At 43.4% G+C, this 16,279-nt stretch overlaps 2 protein-coding genes across 4 annotated transcripts; one reads left to right on the top strand and one right to left on the bottom strand.

The window, feature by feature from the left end:
* Positions 1 to 336: 336 nt before the first annotated feature.
* Positions 337 to 11,578, top strand: ano7 (anoctamin 7). Of its 2 annotated transcripts, XM_028962778.1 has the most exons (25): positions 337 to 364; positions 1,220 to 1,358; positions 2,114 to 2,227; positions 2,517 to 2,574; positions 3,064 to 3,218; positions 3,434 to 3,541; positions 3,620 to 3,756; positions 4,295 to 4,352; positions 4,450 to 4,560; positions 4,671 to 4,836; positions 5,077 to 5,167; positions 5,250 to 5,346; positions 5,421 to 5,564; positions 5,632 to 5,769; positions 5,856 to 5,954; positions 6,030 to 6,132; positions 6,250 to 6,361; positions 6,434 to 6,488; positions 6,583 to 6,680; positions 6,753 to 6,907; positions 7,484 to 7,689; positions 9,995 to 10,134; positions 10,248 to 10,338; positions 10,809 to 10,928; positions 11,134 to 11,578. In XM_028962778.1, the coding sequence occupies exons 3-25, from the start codon at positions 2,132 to 2,134 to the stop codon at positions 11,287 to 11,289; spliced, it is 2,694 nt and encodes an 897-aa protein (XP_028818611.1). In that variant the 5' UTR covers positions 337 to 364; positions 1,220 to 1,358; positions 2,114 to 2,131; the 3' UTR covers positions 11,290 to 11,578. The 2 variants fall into 2 exon arrangements, with proteins under 2 accessions (XP_028818611.1, XP_028818610.1); XM_028962777.1 differs by lacking the exon at positions 337 to 364 and having other exon boundaries at positions 1,060 to 1,287.
* A 671-nt stretch (positions 11,579 to 12,249) lies between these two features.
* Positions 12,250 to 15,721, bottom strand: LOC114769292 (sushi domain-containing protein 6). Of its 2 annotated transcripts, none has more exons than XM_028962173.1 (5): positions 15,633 to 15,721; positions 14,625 to 14,730; positions 14,125 to 14,328; positions 13,391 to 13,529; positions 12,250 to 13,313 (listed from the first exon to the last, which is right to left on the bottom strand). In XM_028962173.1, exons 2-5 carry the CDS (start codon positions 14,716 to 14,718, stop codon positions 13,004 to 13,006), a joined length of 747 nt encoding a protein of 248 aa, XP_028818006.1. In that variant the 5' UTR covers positions 14,719 to 14,730; positions 15,633 to 15,721; the 3' UTR covers positions 12,250 to 13,003. The 2 variants fall into 2 exon arrangements, with proteins under 2 accessions (XP_028818006.1, XP_028818007.1); XM_028962174.1 differs by lacking the exon at positions 15,633 to 15,721 and adding an exon at positions 14,945 to 15,486.
* Between the last annotated feature and the right edge of the window lie 558 nt (positions 15,722 to 16,279).

The raw sequence follows: 16,279 nt of genomic DNA, 5'->3' as shown, positions 1-16,279 counted from the left end.
TGCTGTGTCAGAAGTTAAACTAGCCTGTTAATGTTAGCTGTCTGTTGTAATTTTATCGGTCTGTCAGAATGTACATTTTCATGTACATTTATGGCCTTTGACAGGCACCCTTATCCAGAGCCAATTACATAAGTGCTTTGAAGTACCGGTCAGTAAATTCATTCAGACAATGGAGCAGAATTAAAAAATCTACAGCACTAAACCAAGGACTTCTGAAAGAGGTAGGTGTTTAGTTGACATTTGTAGACATTCAGTGTCTAGTATATCATCTAGGGTCACCTTGAGTCTAGATGCATTTCTCTCTTGTAGTGACGGCGGGAGCGGTGAAGCAGCAGTGCAGTGCGGAGGTGCTAAGAGCTTTTAGGTAGGAAACATAAGTGTTTTGAATGTGATGCAGGCAGCTGCAGGAATCCAGTGGAGCGGCAGAAAGGTTGAGAAGGTTGACAGCATGTCATGCAGCTGCCGTCCGGATCAGAGACCTCGGCATTCAGAGAGGACCGTGTACCAGTCTTATTACTGAACTGCAGTGTTGCATTCTGATCAAAATTGTGCGTCTGATATTTTTTAGCGGGTTTTTTTTTTTTTTTTCAAATGAACAGAAATTCAGGTTAATTATATGAAATGCCTCAGACCTGTTAGCAAACAGATGCCAATGTCAGTCCAACGTCACATTTCACACTGAGCCAATCGCTTCATAAGATCACAAAGAGACTTAAACAAACTCAAATAACTTAAAGAATTCTCCACCAACCATGGCCCATTTTTAAAGGATTTTCACCCATATTCAGGTCTATTGAAGTCTAGAAACACGTGCAGAGCAATGATTTAAAAGTGTTTTTTATTTAACTGACTAAATTACACCAAAGTTTCTCAAATATTGAAATATATTTACCAATGTATTACAATATAAATTCTAGTATATGCGTTTGTTTCGTAAGGGAAGAAGGAAGACATAGACCATTTAGGATCAAGCTTTTCAACTGGACAGGCGTTGGAGCTCAACATGAATGATGTTTGCAAAGGAAAGGGGTTGGATAAGAGAGAGCTCCACCTACATGGAACTCTCTTTCCTTCTCTATCTCTCTCCTTCTTACTTCCTTTCTGTGGCTTTTCTGATCTGTAGCACTTGCTCCAGTTCCCTTTATTTTTTTGCTCCCTCCTCTCCTGTCTTCTTATCGTTCCTGTCAGGAATTATTAAACTGCCATGTCTCGACTTTAGAAAGAAAGAAAGAAACCCATGCGCCAACATCGACGGCACAGGCACTGCTGACGGGGCGTCCAGAAGAGGTGAGAAATTCTCCTCCAGGCAGAGAGGGTGAAGGAGTTAAGAAGGAATAAAGTTGACAGCCCTAAACCAGGTGAGATGAAAGGTAGATCATCAAAGATAGACAAAACCTTTCTGTTAAGTGGGATGCATTAGTATCTTATGAGTATTAATATAAGTATTAAAAGAGAGGTCTGCATTTAACCCGCAACCAGCTTTCACGACTTTACTCCGGTAGTGTTCTGTAAGTGACACAGTCACACATTACTGCAATATTACGTACCACTCATCCTCAAATTTTAAATAACCAGCCAACGTCAACCTCTCAGTTCTAGTAAAAAATTAAGGTGATTCACTGACACCCTCCCTCTAGACTAGTTTTTCACAGCCATGTGAAAGATGTTCATTTTATCATGTTTGTCCAATTACTTCAAACAAGTAGAGACAAATATATATTGCACATCCAGTCCCACTGTAGCCTCTGTATGTTTCCTTAATGGCTTATGGTTTCCCTGCTGTGTGTATTTTAGCACTTCAGGTTTCATGGGGTGTTTATTTTGCTGTGACAGATGCTGTTACTCCGGGGATGTATTCTGTTATCCTTTCAACAAACTCCCATTTTTGCTGTGGCATGGGGAGTGATCACACCTTCATTTTAGAAGGTGAACACTGGCCGGCTCAGTCATCTATTCAGTATCCATCACTAATGGTGTTTATAGCTTAGTTGAGTGGGTGGGATCGTGCGTGCAGAATGAATTGAATGCATTAAGTGCGGGGAATGCCGTTTCTTGTGTTTTTTGAACCTTCATTCAAGTTCACCTTCATTGTGTGTGTGAACCTGTAAATAAGGACCAGGAGCAACGTGCCATGATGATACGAAAGAAGGCTGAAAAAGAAGACAGCACCACTCTCATTGCCCTGTCCAATCAGTCTGATCCAAACTACGGAAGCATAGACGCAGAGGTTAGTCGGGCTCGTAAGAGCTTTGAGTGTGTGCGTATCAGTGGCTGACCTCCTGTTTTGGGTAAAGATGCCATTAATGAGGTCTTACAGCAATCAGGCCGCCTGATTACAATGGAAGGAAAGTGGTGTGTTGACAAGGCAAAGGCAAAGAACTCATCACCACATTCGTACACTCCCCTCCTCTTCCTGAACCAGTAAACTAAAAGGAGTCTGAAGCAGCAGAAAGATGAACTGTAAAAAGGCTGAGGAACAGTTTGGTTTGATTTTTGCGTATGGTATCTGTGCACAGATGAGTCCAGTCCCTCACAAAGACAGGAATGTGTTCAGGGATGGGGTCACCCACATTGGTGAGTCTGTAATTACACATCACATTTTAAATCAAGTAAGTTATGTCAACACAGTCTCCATAAATTGCATGTATTACATGTAGATTTATGTCTACATCTATCAGCATACGGTTTTAATTCTGTATCACTGGTCTTTATGTTCAATGGAACTATGAGTTTAGTGTCTGTGCTTGTGCTAGTAATGGTATGTGCTTGTGTGAAGAAAACCAATTTTTACTATTAAACCTATAAACCTATTTCCTATAAACCTATTTTCTTATCCCTTCTCTGAAGCATAATGTCTTTTAGTCACCTGTCACATGTAGTCACATTGTAAATATTGAGACAGTGTATTTTACAGTAAACCATACCCCCTTGCTTATTGGCTAGTGAATTAAGAATTCTGCTGGCCCAGTAACTGAGAACCTAAAACAAACAATACCTGTGAATACACTGTTCATGTACGCGCTGTTCATGTTATGCATGTTTGTGAAATGGTTCCTCTGACAGACTTTGTGCTGGTTTGGGAGGAGGAATTGTCTACATTCAAGGCTGAAGAGTCAGAAAAGTCTCTGCACATCAGCCACTCTGATGATAACTCTCACAAGAAGTGGAGGCAGGAGTTCCTGTCCGGTCTGCAGGAGGCCGGAATCCTACAGGAGGAGGTGGGTCTGGGTTCAAAGGTTCAGAGTATGACTGTATTTAAGCACGCTACAGGGAGGGACTAACCAACAAATGAATAAATACACCAACTTTTTAAGAGCTATTGAGTAGCTATTAGGTTTTTTTGTTTATTTTTTGAACACTATAACAGATATTTTTGTCAGATCAAAATATTTAGATTATTATGTTCATGTGTTGATTGTTTTCTTCTGACCAGAGTGAAGTTCAACAGGGCAATAAAAAGATCACCTATGTCCTTCTCAGTGCCCCATGGGAGGTTCTTTGTTGTTATGCTGAGGAGATTGGCCAGCGAGCTCCACTGCAGGTAATTCTGACCCTAAGACTGGAGGTCAAGAGCATTGGCAATTGTCACTGTCATTTATACTTAGTTCTTGTCTCATAGATTGTCACAACCCCAATCCTTAACTGGTCAGAGAAGGTTCTTGAGAAGTTGAGCATTCCTAATATGATGGCTCAGGATGTACCGAACCCTCCCCCAGACTTTTACACATGCCAGTTTCGCACCAACAAGCTGGAGAGGTAGAGTAACCTCTTTACATTTTTGAACCCTACCCCAACTACAGATACAAGGTGCCTGGCTGCATGAAAGGTTTGTACATTAACAAAATATACCATTGTGTGATGTGCTAATATGATTTATTATTTCAAATTTAATTGAAATCATAATTATCATCCTTATGATAGCATTCTAATTATCAGAGCATCCTATGGAAAAAAGAATGTTGAAAATAGGTTGATTCAAAGAAATAAAGCCGTCCTGTTATAAGAGAGAGTAAAATGTAAAGGTAAAGACAAAGTAGACCGTGCAGAATCTATGCCAGGTGTTTCAAAGTGCAGCAGGCATGGAAGGTGTGTGTTAATATTACACACACACACACACACACACACACACACACTGTTTACTCAGAGCACACCTGTGTCCACCAACACCTTAAATGCAAACAAGTGAGTCAGCCCTCACAACAGCAAATACGTCTGAATACATACACACTCACACATATATACACACAAAGTCAGGTCTCCTTGAGACTTACTGTCTGATCATGTGGGTCTGCAGATTTTTGGGCCATGAAAAGAAGGCCACGTTCTTCAAGAACACCCAAAGACATCAAATTGTAAGTTTATAGTAGGACCAATGGGACAAGTTTACCATGTCCCATTTTCATCTGCTTCATTCAGTATATTTATCTGACTGCACCCTTATATATTCAGCTCTATGAGATTTTAGCCCGGACTCCATATGGGAAAACAAAGAGAGGAGAAGTGGGAGTGGACAGGCTTGTCGCTGAAGGCATCTTCACTGCAGCATACCCTCTTCATGAGGTATCATCATGCTTCATGTCCACAATCCTAAATCATAGTGCCACAACTGCACTGTTTAATAGTTCTGCCTACTGTCTCACAGTCTAAACGCCACATGACTTGTCCTCCAGGGACCATATGAGCAGCCAAGAGTCCAAGTGGATCCCCGTTCCCTGAGCCTTCGACAGATTTTACACCACTACTGGGCTCGCTGGTCATGTTGGAAGAATTACCAGCCGCTTGATCACATTCGCGAGTACTATGGCGAGAAGATAGCCCTGTATTTTGCTTGGCTGGGTATGTTTGCCAATAGAGACTGTATTTGTTATCCTTATCTCACCGTGAACACACTGTGTCAGTGGCAGTGGGCCGAGAACACACCTTGATGTCTGTTTCAATTTTTAACTCAATGGACCAATGTCAGGTTTTCAAGACACTGGAGTACTTTGATACTGACATAAGCTTCAGTTGCAAATCATTCTATTAAAAAGTAGATATAAATAATTCCTAAATAACTTGCCTTTAATCTGACTGCAGGGTTTTACACGGGATGGCTGCTGCCTGCAGCAGTGGTGGGCACTCTGGTGTCTCTGTTTGGGATTTGGCTTATGGTCACAGATGTTCCTGCGTGAGTAAAACACTATTTTGAAACCTTTGGGCATTCAGCAAGCGTTTGCATTCTGATGGTGACCTCAAAGTTCCTTCTGCAGGCGTGAACTTTGCGAAAGCGGAGACACCTTCGTCATGTGTCAACTCTGCAGTATATGCAGTCTCTGGAACCTGTCCACCATCTGCACCACCTTTAAGGTGCGTGAGTTGGGTGGGTGTGACTGTCTATGAAACTCCATCCAATCAGTCTGTGTCTGTATATCTGTCAACAGGCTGGACTACTGTTTGATAATGGCGGAACAGTGTTCTTTAGTATCTTCATGTCCTTGTGGGCAGTAACGTTCCTGGAGTATTGGAAACGTACAAATGCTGTCCTTGCCCATCGATGGGACTGCTCTGAGTTTGAAGATATCGAGGTCAGTCTTAGATCACATTTTATCTGAACACTTTGGCCTGGGTCATGATTAGCACCTCTTGGTGCAGGAACGTCCAAGGCCCGAGTTTACTGCCCTGGCGCCCATGACTGTGCGCAACCCTGTAACTGGTGCAGAGGAGCCCTACTTTCCAGAGAGCAGCCGTTTCCGCCGTTCCTTAACTGGCAACATGGTCATCATTGTAATGGTTAGGCAGTCTTGATCAAATATATTTCACACGTTTGCAACTTTAAATCGCTGCTCCAGTCAACATGATATTTTGGGTCTTCACAGATAGCTGTGGTGCTGATGTTCCTGATCGGTATTATTTTGTATCGCACCATTCTCAGCATCATCATCCATAGATCCAGTAGTGGATTCTTCATGTTTACAGTAAGTCTTTCCACAATTTTTCTCATATTTGTGTCCACAGGGTCATAATTAGCCCCATCTGTAATGTTCCTCCAGGCTGGGAGGATAGCGAGTCTCACAGGGTCGGTACTGAACTTGGTGGTGATCCTGTTGCTCTCTAAGCTCTATACATATCTTGCCCGAGTCCTAACACGCTGGGGTGAGTGAACACCAAGACGAGCAAAGCATCTTCTTCTGAATTGTTTTTTACATCAAATGATTCATCAAAAGGCCTACAGAATCTGACATTCATATGGATTTTTAATGGCATCAACAGAGATGCATCGTACTCAAACAAAATACGAGGATGCCTTCATCCTGAAGGTGTTCATCTTTCAGTTTGTCAATTTTTACTCATCCCCTGTCTACATTGCGTTCTTCAAAGGCAGGTTTGTAGAGAAACTGTAAATTTGAATGTGACGGGGTGTTGCTCAGTTGACTGAAGCGATGCTGTTTTATAGATTTGTTGGCTATCCTGGAAACTATAACACACTTATGGGAATTCGGAATGAGGATGTAAGTGGACATTTGCACTGGACATTTTTAGCATGATATTTCAGAACAGGTTATAGCTCTGCTTGTTGTTTTTGAAATTGTTTGACCTATGTAGTGTGGAGCAGCAGGCTGTCTCATTGAACTTGCCCAGGAGCTGCTGGTTATAATGGTGGGCAAACAAATCATCAACAATGTCCAGGAGTTTGTCTGGCCGTGAGTATTAATGCTCTCAGCATCCACCATTCTCCTGTCAATATACCACCAACTGCTCTCTTCTGCGTACAGGAAGTTGAAAGCTTGGTGGCAGAAGAGAAAACTGCATCCGTCCAATGGAAATAATGGTGGGGGCGACTCAGAGAAAGGACAGGAGACCACACCATGGGAGACGGACTATGAGTTGCTCCTGTGCGAGGGACTGTTCGATGAGTACCTGGAGATGGGTAAGCCTCACTTGTAACTTGTCAGTCAACATAACTACCTGGCTTGCACTGCACTAAATGGACTGTATACAGTATATAAGGCGTTGATTCAATCACACAATTTGGAATTTTAGGACCAATGTTATGCAATCATGTGAAGATAATTGGAAGTCACACGTTTACAAGAGGTTAAATGGACTGGCGTTATTGGCCAGACAAGCTGCATTAAAGCTGGGTCTGGAAGGTCAGAAACTATTACACTCTATGATGTGATAGAGGATGATAGAGGATCGCTATGATGGGGTTGAAATGGGTGACATACAATTGTAATATAGGTCACTGATCTCAATGTTTGGTTTAATTACATTAACTGAGGAATTTATTATTCATTTATTCTAAATTCAAGTATTAATGTTTTTATATGAACTGTCAAGAATCACTGCGCATTGTAATGCTTGGTACATAATTCTCATTATGTACAAGCTGGCCTACTCCTCAATCTGATCAGACAATCATTATCAGTGGATCCAGTGGATTGTCCTTTAAGCAAAAGTTCTTTTTCTAACATTTAGTAACACATTTCTTGCTAATTTCCAGTTCTGCAGTTTGGATTCATCACCATCTTTGTGGCAGCATGTCCCCTGGCACCACTATTCGCCCTTGTGAATAACTGGGTGGAGGTCCGTCTCGATGCCCAGAAGTTTGTGTGCGAGTACCGCAGGCCTGTGGCAGAGAGAGCTCAGGACATTGGGATCTGGCTCACCATCCTGCAAATCATCACCCACCTGGCAGTGATCAGCAACGTGAGTCACATCTCTGCAAGCTGGTGTATGTATGCGCATAACTACAGCTGTTCCGATAATACCATGGTAACGGCACTCCTTTCACTTCATTTAGACTTGAATGTACCCAGAGGTATTATATAGGCTCGTAATGAACTACATGTTCTAAGAATGCTCGCTGTTGATGGATTATTGTTTATTTTTAATAACTGAAATGACATTATTCAAGCATGTGTTATAGCCTGGGGCGGTCTTTGCCTGTTTGGTGCCATGTGCGAGCACTACAGTATCCACACCCATCCTCCAACCTGAGGATCACCCCAGCGTAAATTAGTAGACACTTCAGTGCGCAGATTCGGTTTGTAATTATTTCTGTGATTTCGCACGAAACAGGAAAAATTAATTGTGGATTATGAATGAAATGTGCTTTATTTGAAAGCACCCCGCCCCCTCCCCCCTTCCTTTTGTTAGGTGTGAGACTTTTGATAGCTGTGATATTTTTTTTTGTAAAAGAATGCCTAATAGATCAGAATTTTCAGTGGGCGCAGAGATCATCACCAGATACCGATAAAAAAAAGGAAATAGATTTCTGGCTGTGAACCTCGCGGAACCACACCCCCTACCGGCGCAGGGACTGCAGCCTGCTGAGGACTATTTAAGGTGGATGCTGCTTCAGCCAGTCAGATAATCTCCTGCCGCCCCATCCCTGTGCGGCCCCTACACCCCGCAAACAGGGATTAGAAAACCGTCAGGGCAGCATGGGTAATAAATAAATAAATAGATAGATTTATTTCAGTGTTAGCTGTTCCTTTTTATTCTGGATATCCTTCCATGACAATGTGTTTAAACATGTGTGGTATATATTCTTGTAAAAACATAATCAAGTCTTTTTGGCTCTGAACACATTTGCATTAAACAACATTTACTCATAGCAAGCATGCTACCATCCAGAGGTATGGAACCAGAGGTACTATCGGACCTCTACAACTCATACAAAATGCAGCAGCACGACTGATCTTCAACCTTCCCAAATTCTCCCACACCACCCCTCTGCTACGTTCCCTCCACTGGCTCCCAGTAGCTGCACGCATCAGATTCAAAATACTGATGCTGGCCTACAAAGCCGAACATGGAGTAGCACCATGATTCCTCCCTTATTATACCTCTCACTGCACCTCGTATACTCCGAGCCTCCAGTACTGCTCGCCTGGTCCCTCCATCTCTGAAGGTAAAAGGAAGACATTCATCTAGACTCTTCTCCGTCTTGGCCCCTTGGTGATGGAATGAACTTCCCCTCGAGGTCAGAACAGCTCAGTCACTGAGTATTTTCAAATGGCAGCTCAAGACCTTCCTCTTTAAAGAATATTTAGATTAACTTGTAACATTCTTATTGTCTAACTTATGTACAGAATCTACAACAAGAGTGAATACAAAGCTGTATTCATAGTTGGGGTCCTAATGAACTAGAACTGATCACTTCATCGATTGTAACTTCCAACTGCCAAATGCCTTAAATGTAAATGTAAATGTTATGTTTGACAACCTAACATCCTAACATAAAATATTTTAATTTAGTTAATGTGTGGCTCATCTCTTGCTAATACCTGGTTGCAGTGTATATAGACTATGATTAGACTATAGTAGACTATGTAGAAACCATAGTAGACTATGATTAGAAACTGAACATTCTGGTTAGTAAAGAAACAAAGACAACACATCAAGAATTATTATTTTTTTATATTATAATTATTCTTTCTGCTGTAAACCCATTGACTGTAGAGCAGTCAGTCATGCTGTTTAGGATTTTGGAGCAGTGGGTAGCCATCAAAGGCGCCGGGAAGCAGTGTGTGGGGATGGTGATTTGCTCAGTGGCACCATGGCGTTTCGGGATTCGAACTGGCAACTTTCCGATTTTCTGAGTCCACTTCCTTACCTGCTAGACCACCACTATCCCCCTCGTACCACCATCAAACCAAACACAAGCACCATACAGCTGGTATGGGACAATTAGGTGCCAGTTTCTGGGCAGGCACCTGTGGGAACCAGATTGGTTCCCATGTTATTACAATATCTATTGCATCAGGGGTGCATAATGGTCAATACTGAAGGAACTTTATTAAAACTTGAGAGTAACAAAAGAAAAGAGATGACTGATCCCACATGCATCAGGGAAGCCCTCTACTGGCCCTCGTCAACTACTGTGTCAAAAAAAATAGATAGGAAGTGTGATAAACCTGCTGGAGAGGGGAAAAGTGGGGGTGTTTAGTCTATCAAGGATGTTTACAGATGGCAGTTTCTGATGACACGTTTTCTTTTCCACTGCCAGGCCTTCCTGATTGCCTTCACCTCAGACTTCCTGCCACGTCTCTACTACCGCTACACTACCGAGGGGAGCCTGAAGGGCTATATCAACTTCACTCTGTCTGTCGCCCCAGCCAGCGTTACCGGCGCTGACACAACATGCAGGTAGACCGACACAGCATCTCTAGGGCGGCACTTTAGAGACGAAATCCATTACTGTACTTCAATCCATTAATTGCGTTGTTGTTGTTGTTGAAAGCTTTTTACCCTCTTCTCAGGTATCGAGGCCTAAGAGATGAGAGGGGGCATCATTTACCCGAATATTACCACTTACTGGCCATTCGATTATCATTCGTTATCATTTTTGAGGTGAGGTGTTATCCTCATGTGTCCTCGTGTGTTTTACCTTCCAAGAAGCAGTTTGATTGGTAGCAAATAATTATTACGGTTTCCTTGTGGCTTTTATAAGCATAAGCACTTCAGGTTTTCAAAGGTCACGCCGGATATCATATTTTAAATTTTAATAGTTACATCACACTTATCCTTGTCTTCTTGAAATTTACAAATTTGCAGACCTAATAATCATTTTGGTGTATGATCCCACAGTATTCAACTGCCATAACTCACAACTCAGTGCATGAGAAACTTTAACTCATATCTAAAAACATATACAGTCCATCCCTACAGTGTATGTTTAGTGGTTATACATTACTTATACAACAATAAATAAATGTTACAAGACTTTTATTATTAGTGGATATGGGTATTTTTCTGAATCTACCCGCCACAATCACATCAGCTCGATACTAAGTTGTCATTTTCCTCTACATTTTGCCCAGCATGTGGTGTTCTTCATTGGTCGTATGATTGACTTGATGGTTCCAGACATACCTGAGGAAGTAGAGATACAGATCAAGAGAGAATATTACATGGCAAAAGAAGCCATGGCTGAAAATCAGGTGAGCTAGCTAGCTAGCCTACCTGCCGAGACTCTTTTTAACAAATGCATTTCTAAATGTAGTCATCATTGTCACTTTGCTATGACTACATTTGAAAACTACATTGCACTGAATAACTATCTTAAAATAATTTTGTATTTTACTATGAAGAACCCATTATGGTTCCACATCAGCTTTTATCTTGCACGCTCTCCATCCTCTGCAGACCTTGGTGCAGGCAGTGACTGAGGACTGGGAGAACCAAGCCCCTGAACTTCGACACAGACGTCCCCACACAGGTGACGGCTTTCCGTCTCCAGGCCAGGACACAGAATCTAATATGACACCTGTGCCTGAAGACCAGGAGAAGCCACCACTCTGACCTACCTGTTGTGGAGGAAGTGGTCGGAATCTTTCACAGTGACTCTATGATGACTCTGCTCAGAGATGTTCCACCATCCCCCGTATACGCCGGGCTTCAGTACGTGCTGAAACAGACACGATTGTTTTCCTTCAGCATTACAGCAGGTTTGTCGGTACTCAGTTGAATGAACAATTCTCATGGAGCATCCTCCTCTGGTTCCATGTATAAATTACTTCCAGACGACATAAAGACACTTTCTAAAGTGAGGGTTAGAATGACGCAGACCATAATAATTTTTTGTATGCAGTACAGTCTACATTTGCTCTTTTGCTCATAAGTGCATTTTTTTATATATATATATATATATATATATATATATATATATATATATATATATATATATATATATATGTATGTATATGTATGTATGTATGTATGTGTGTGTGTGTGTGTATATATATATATATATATATATATATGTGTGTGTGTGTGTGTGTGTATATATATATATATAAACCCTATGTATTGCTTTTATCATTTTAGGAAATGCTGGAGGGTTATTTGCATTTGTGTTCAGAGAGTAAATCATTTCAGTTCATGTTACCAAATGAAATGCAGAACAGCTAAAACTGTCTCTTCAGGCATCATTTTAAAGCCATCTATTAAAACTAAAATTAAATAATCGCACTCATCCCTAATTTGCTAGTGCTTTTAACGCATTTAATGTGGATTACTTAAGCAGCGGTTAAACAGTAAACTCTCTACTGGGTGCGTTACATTCACCTCAAACCGCTGTAATCGACTGCTAAGCCATTACAGAGCGTGTCTGTACACAGATGAGAGCGCTCATGTAATTTCCTTACAAATTCCGGGATTAACGTTAGCAGTGTTTCTTTGAACCAGTTACATAATCACAGTTTCAGCTTCTGCTCATGTAATAATAATAATTAAAAAAAGCACGTCAGTCTGACAACAATGAAACAATTAGAAATATTTAATGTATTTTGTGCAATTACGCATTATGTACAGGTTTGACAATGTAAACATCACCGCTTCTGAAATACTACATTTCTTCCAGACAGGGCAACAGAGAGAGAGAGACAGAGACCATAGAGCTCGCTCTCTATCTGTCTTTTTTAACCCAGGGATATATTTAAATCTCATTGGCAAGTTTGATACAGCAACAAGCCTGGATGACATTTCCAGACTCCACTTTCACACCACTGTTGGTCCTCAAGAGTCACACTTGTGTAAAACATGCAACCGTTCGTTTCATTTTTATTTTAGGACTAATAAAGAATAATATTACTCTTGGTATAAAAGTCCCTTTAACATTTATTCCACCACTGGAGGATTAACACATACAGTGTTTCTATAGAAACACATAATAAGCTTTGTTAGTCAATCGTTCATCAGATCACACTCCAGATGTGACACCCTCTTCTGTTTTACAAATCACACTGTGGCACCTCACGTTTCTTCGTTTACATTGCAGTCACCTTTAAGACTTTTAAAGTCTGTCGTGCATAAAGGTTTTAACCTGGAAAGTGCTAGGAGGCTATTCAGCAGATTTTACCACCAGCAGGTGGTCCCAACCCTGGTCCCGGAGGAACATCTGCCAGGCAGTTTGTGTTCCGACCCACATATCCTCACAATCTGCCCCACTCATTATTAGGCGATTAAGTAATGCCCGGGCCTAATTAACGTAGGACCAGGGTCGGGAAACACTGATTTAGATGACCTTGTCCATTTCTAAATCTCGCATGCTCCGTTGGCCTTGGGCTGATCTGGAAAGGACTTCCTCGTAAGGTGGCGGCTGTTCTGTGCTCTGACTGGACGCATCGCCACCGCAGGTGGAATCGGGGCGGAGCTGGGAAGAACTTTGCTCAGGTCCCAGAGTCTCTTGTGCGAGCAGGAGCTGTGTGGGTCCTGGGAAATGGGGCAACCTTTGACCCCAGCTCCCATACACGGCCTCCTCATAGGTGGGGAGAGAGACGGGCAGGCCGTCAACTACAAGGTCCATCTGGTCAGAAGATCGCCGGCTGAAGGGGAGCAAATATTTTCATGAGAATATTTCCCAAATATATCTATTTTTAATGTAATGTGGATGAAAGTGTACCTGCTGCTCTGACAGGGGTAGAGACGAGACTTCACCACCATGCACGCGGTTGTTGTTAGAAGAAAGATTGAAACTCCCACAGCTGTAGTGGCAACGCTTGGGACGGAGTTGACCACCCTGTCCTCAGGATGCTTTCCTCCTGACCCGAAATAAAGGGAAGATTATAAAAACTTGTTCCACATGATCTACGTAAAACCTGGATGTGGTTAGATGGTTGTTTTTTTTTTTCCAAGAGCTCTTGCTGTATTTCTGTGTGACGCAGTAGTTTTCTGTGGTCATTTAACGCAAAGGAGGAAAAGCTGCTGGTTAGCAAAATGATTTTGCTCACTTCCTGCACTGTGTTGGTTTCCTCTCACTGCGCGGTACTGTGTCGAAAGAAGAAGTGGCGTCTACAGTTTTACTTCGGCGCTTAGCTCTTCGTACAACGCGCCGCAGCGTTCGTGTAGCTGCCCGACTAAAAATGCCACAGACATCCTTTGTGACATTTCACATGCGATTTTTGGTTTAATAGGATACAGGAAATCTGTGCCCAGCTTCCTCTAAACGTGAATATTTCGTTCTGCTTTTTGTCATTCATTTCAACGCAGCCTTGTGTGCTGCAATGCAGATACAGACATTGCAGCCTTAAGACTACTTTAAGGCAAGACTACTTATACAAAGTAAAACACAAAGTTTCAGGATAAGAAGGCACAAATGAAGCCATTTTGCATGTGGCATCAGGAGGTCTCGCTCACCTGAACGTGGCTGGCAGCTGGGCGCTCTAGGCGCCCACTCCCCGTTGCGGCAGCGGGAATAGTGCTTGCTGCCGGGGGGGAGCACGTATCCAGACTCGCAGAAGTAGTGAACGGTGCTCTTCAGAGGGAAGCCGCGACACGGCGACGGTTCACAGCGAAAGCCGCCATGCTCGGGAACCAGTGGATGACTGCAGTTCTTGTTGCCTTCAAAACAAGCAGTGAAAGCGTTAAGCGAGCGGGACGTCCCGCAGCGTATGGCAGGGGGCACAAAGAAAGGTGCATGAAGGTGAATGAGCTGGAAAGTGCTCGCAGCGTTCCCTTTGTGCTTTTACAAGGCAGTCTGGCACCAAAGCGGCTGACGTAGAGAAATCGTGCTGCGCGGTTTCAGTGGTTCAGATGCAGCCAAATTAGAGAAACGGTCCACGGGTCCCGATATGAACGGGATCTCTCGGGTTTTAAACATCATTTAGGTTTTTGTAATCTTGCAAACAGGGACTTACCTGCGCAAAGGCCAGGCAGGGTGACAAATAGAAAGATGCAGCCGCCCAGAACAGCGTGCACACATGGCCCCAGTGACAGCTGCAGTGCAGACATCAAAACAGCGTCCTGTAAGGGACAGAGAAACAGAACGCATTCAGGACTCTCAAGTCGAAAAGACGGGCTCGGCACGACACGGGAAGGTCATCTGGCCGGTGTTCATCAAAAAAGCCTCTCGGCTGGGTGCAGCGTGGCGTGGCTTTCTGAGAAAGAGTCGGGTGGGGGGGGCCGCAGGGGCCAAACATCTGGCGCCCACCACACCCAAACCTTACTTCCCTTTTACCTTACCCCTTTACCCCACATCACTCCGCTTCCTGCCCCAGAGGAGGGCAAAGGTCAGTGGTTAAGGGCCGAGCGTGGGGCGCAGTCGTCTTCGCAGCTGCGGGGAACGTCCCGGAGCGATCTGTGGCCGCAGCGTAGGCGACGCTGCTCCAGCGTTACACGCTCTGCCGCCCGCGAATTAAAGATGTAAAAAGCACGTAAAAGCCCGTGGGGTGGTGGTGGTGGGGGGGGGGGGGGGGGGGGGGGGGGGGGGCGTCGACGGAACACGCGGACACGTCGTTAATGCCCGGCGGCGAGATGAGAATTCTGCAAGAGCAGGGTTATTATGGATGGCGACATTAAAGCTGCGTGGGCAGCCCGTTCGGTCGCCTGCCAGCGCGGAGCCCACGCGAGTCGTATCGTGTAAGCAAAATATGCGCCGAGAGAGAAAACGGAACCCGGTCAGACGCGGCCGAGCGCGACAGCAGATGATGATGATCTAATTTTTTGAAAATGAAATGAACATGTAATAAATATAAATCCTCGGGCATTTAATCGGCTGACGGATCCAGTCTCTTTTAAACCATCGATATATATATATATATATATATATATATATATATATATATATATATATATATATATATATATATATATATATATATATAAAAAGAACCGCTCTGAATAAAATGTTGTAATAAAAGAGCGACCTGTGAGCAGGGGTGCGAGGTGAAGCTGCAGTTCCGCTCCGTGTCGGCGCAGGACTCCCTCGGCCGCGGCGCCTTCCAATGAATGGAGACCGAGCAACAAGTGCACGTCGTTACCCGCCGTGTCACGCGTCGACGCGGCGCAGGGACACTTCTCATTGGCCGGTCGGGGATAAGAGACCCCGCCCACGACCACCGGCGCCCCGCCCCCTGCCCGTCACGTTCGCGAAATTCAAATCGGTTCGAGGAACAGAAGGGGACGATCCACAACCTAACCCCACGGCCCCCCCCAAAACCACAAGCAACACATAAATTAAAAGGAAGGAAACGAGGAAGAAATAACGCAAAGTGGCAAAAAATGCATATTTAACGCGGGATTGTAAACTCCAAAAATTCTTATTCTACTCGATTAAGATCTGTCGTCGTCGCCGTTTTACAAATGTTCCCCAAACACCGAAGCGTGAATGAGGCGTTAAACGTCCATTCATTCACCAGTAACATGTTTCTACATGTCTTTTCTCCCCCCACATCGGCGTAAAGCAAGTAATCCGGCCTTCAAAATTCAGACGAACTCGATCAATTTCAGGAATAGTGTATTTGTAACATTGAACGCAGTCATTTTACAACAGTGGAAGGAAAGAGAAATGCGA

Source organism: Denticeps clupeoides, chromosome 19 (genome assembly GCF_900700375.1).
Source record: "Denticeps clupeoides chromosome 19, fDenClu1.1, whole genome shotgun sequence".
NCBI classification, from domain to species: domain Eukaryota; kingdom Metazoa; phylum Chordata; class Actinopteri; order Clupeiformes; family Denticipitidae; genus Denticeps; species Denticeps clupeoides.
The sequence above is the reverse complement of the archived record's forward strand: the minus strand, read 5'-3'. Positions and strand labels throughout refer to the sequence as shown.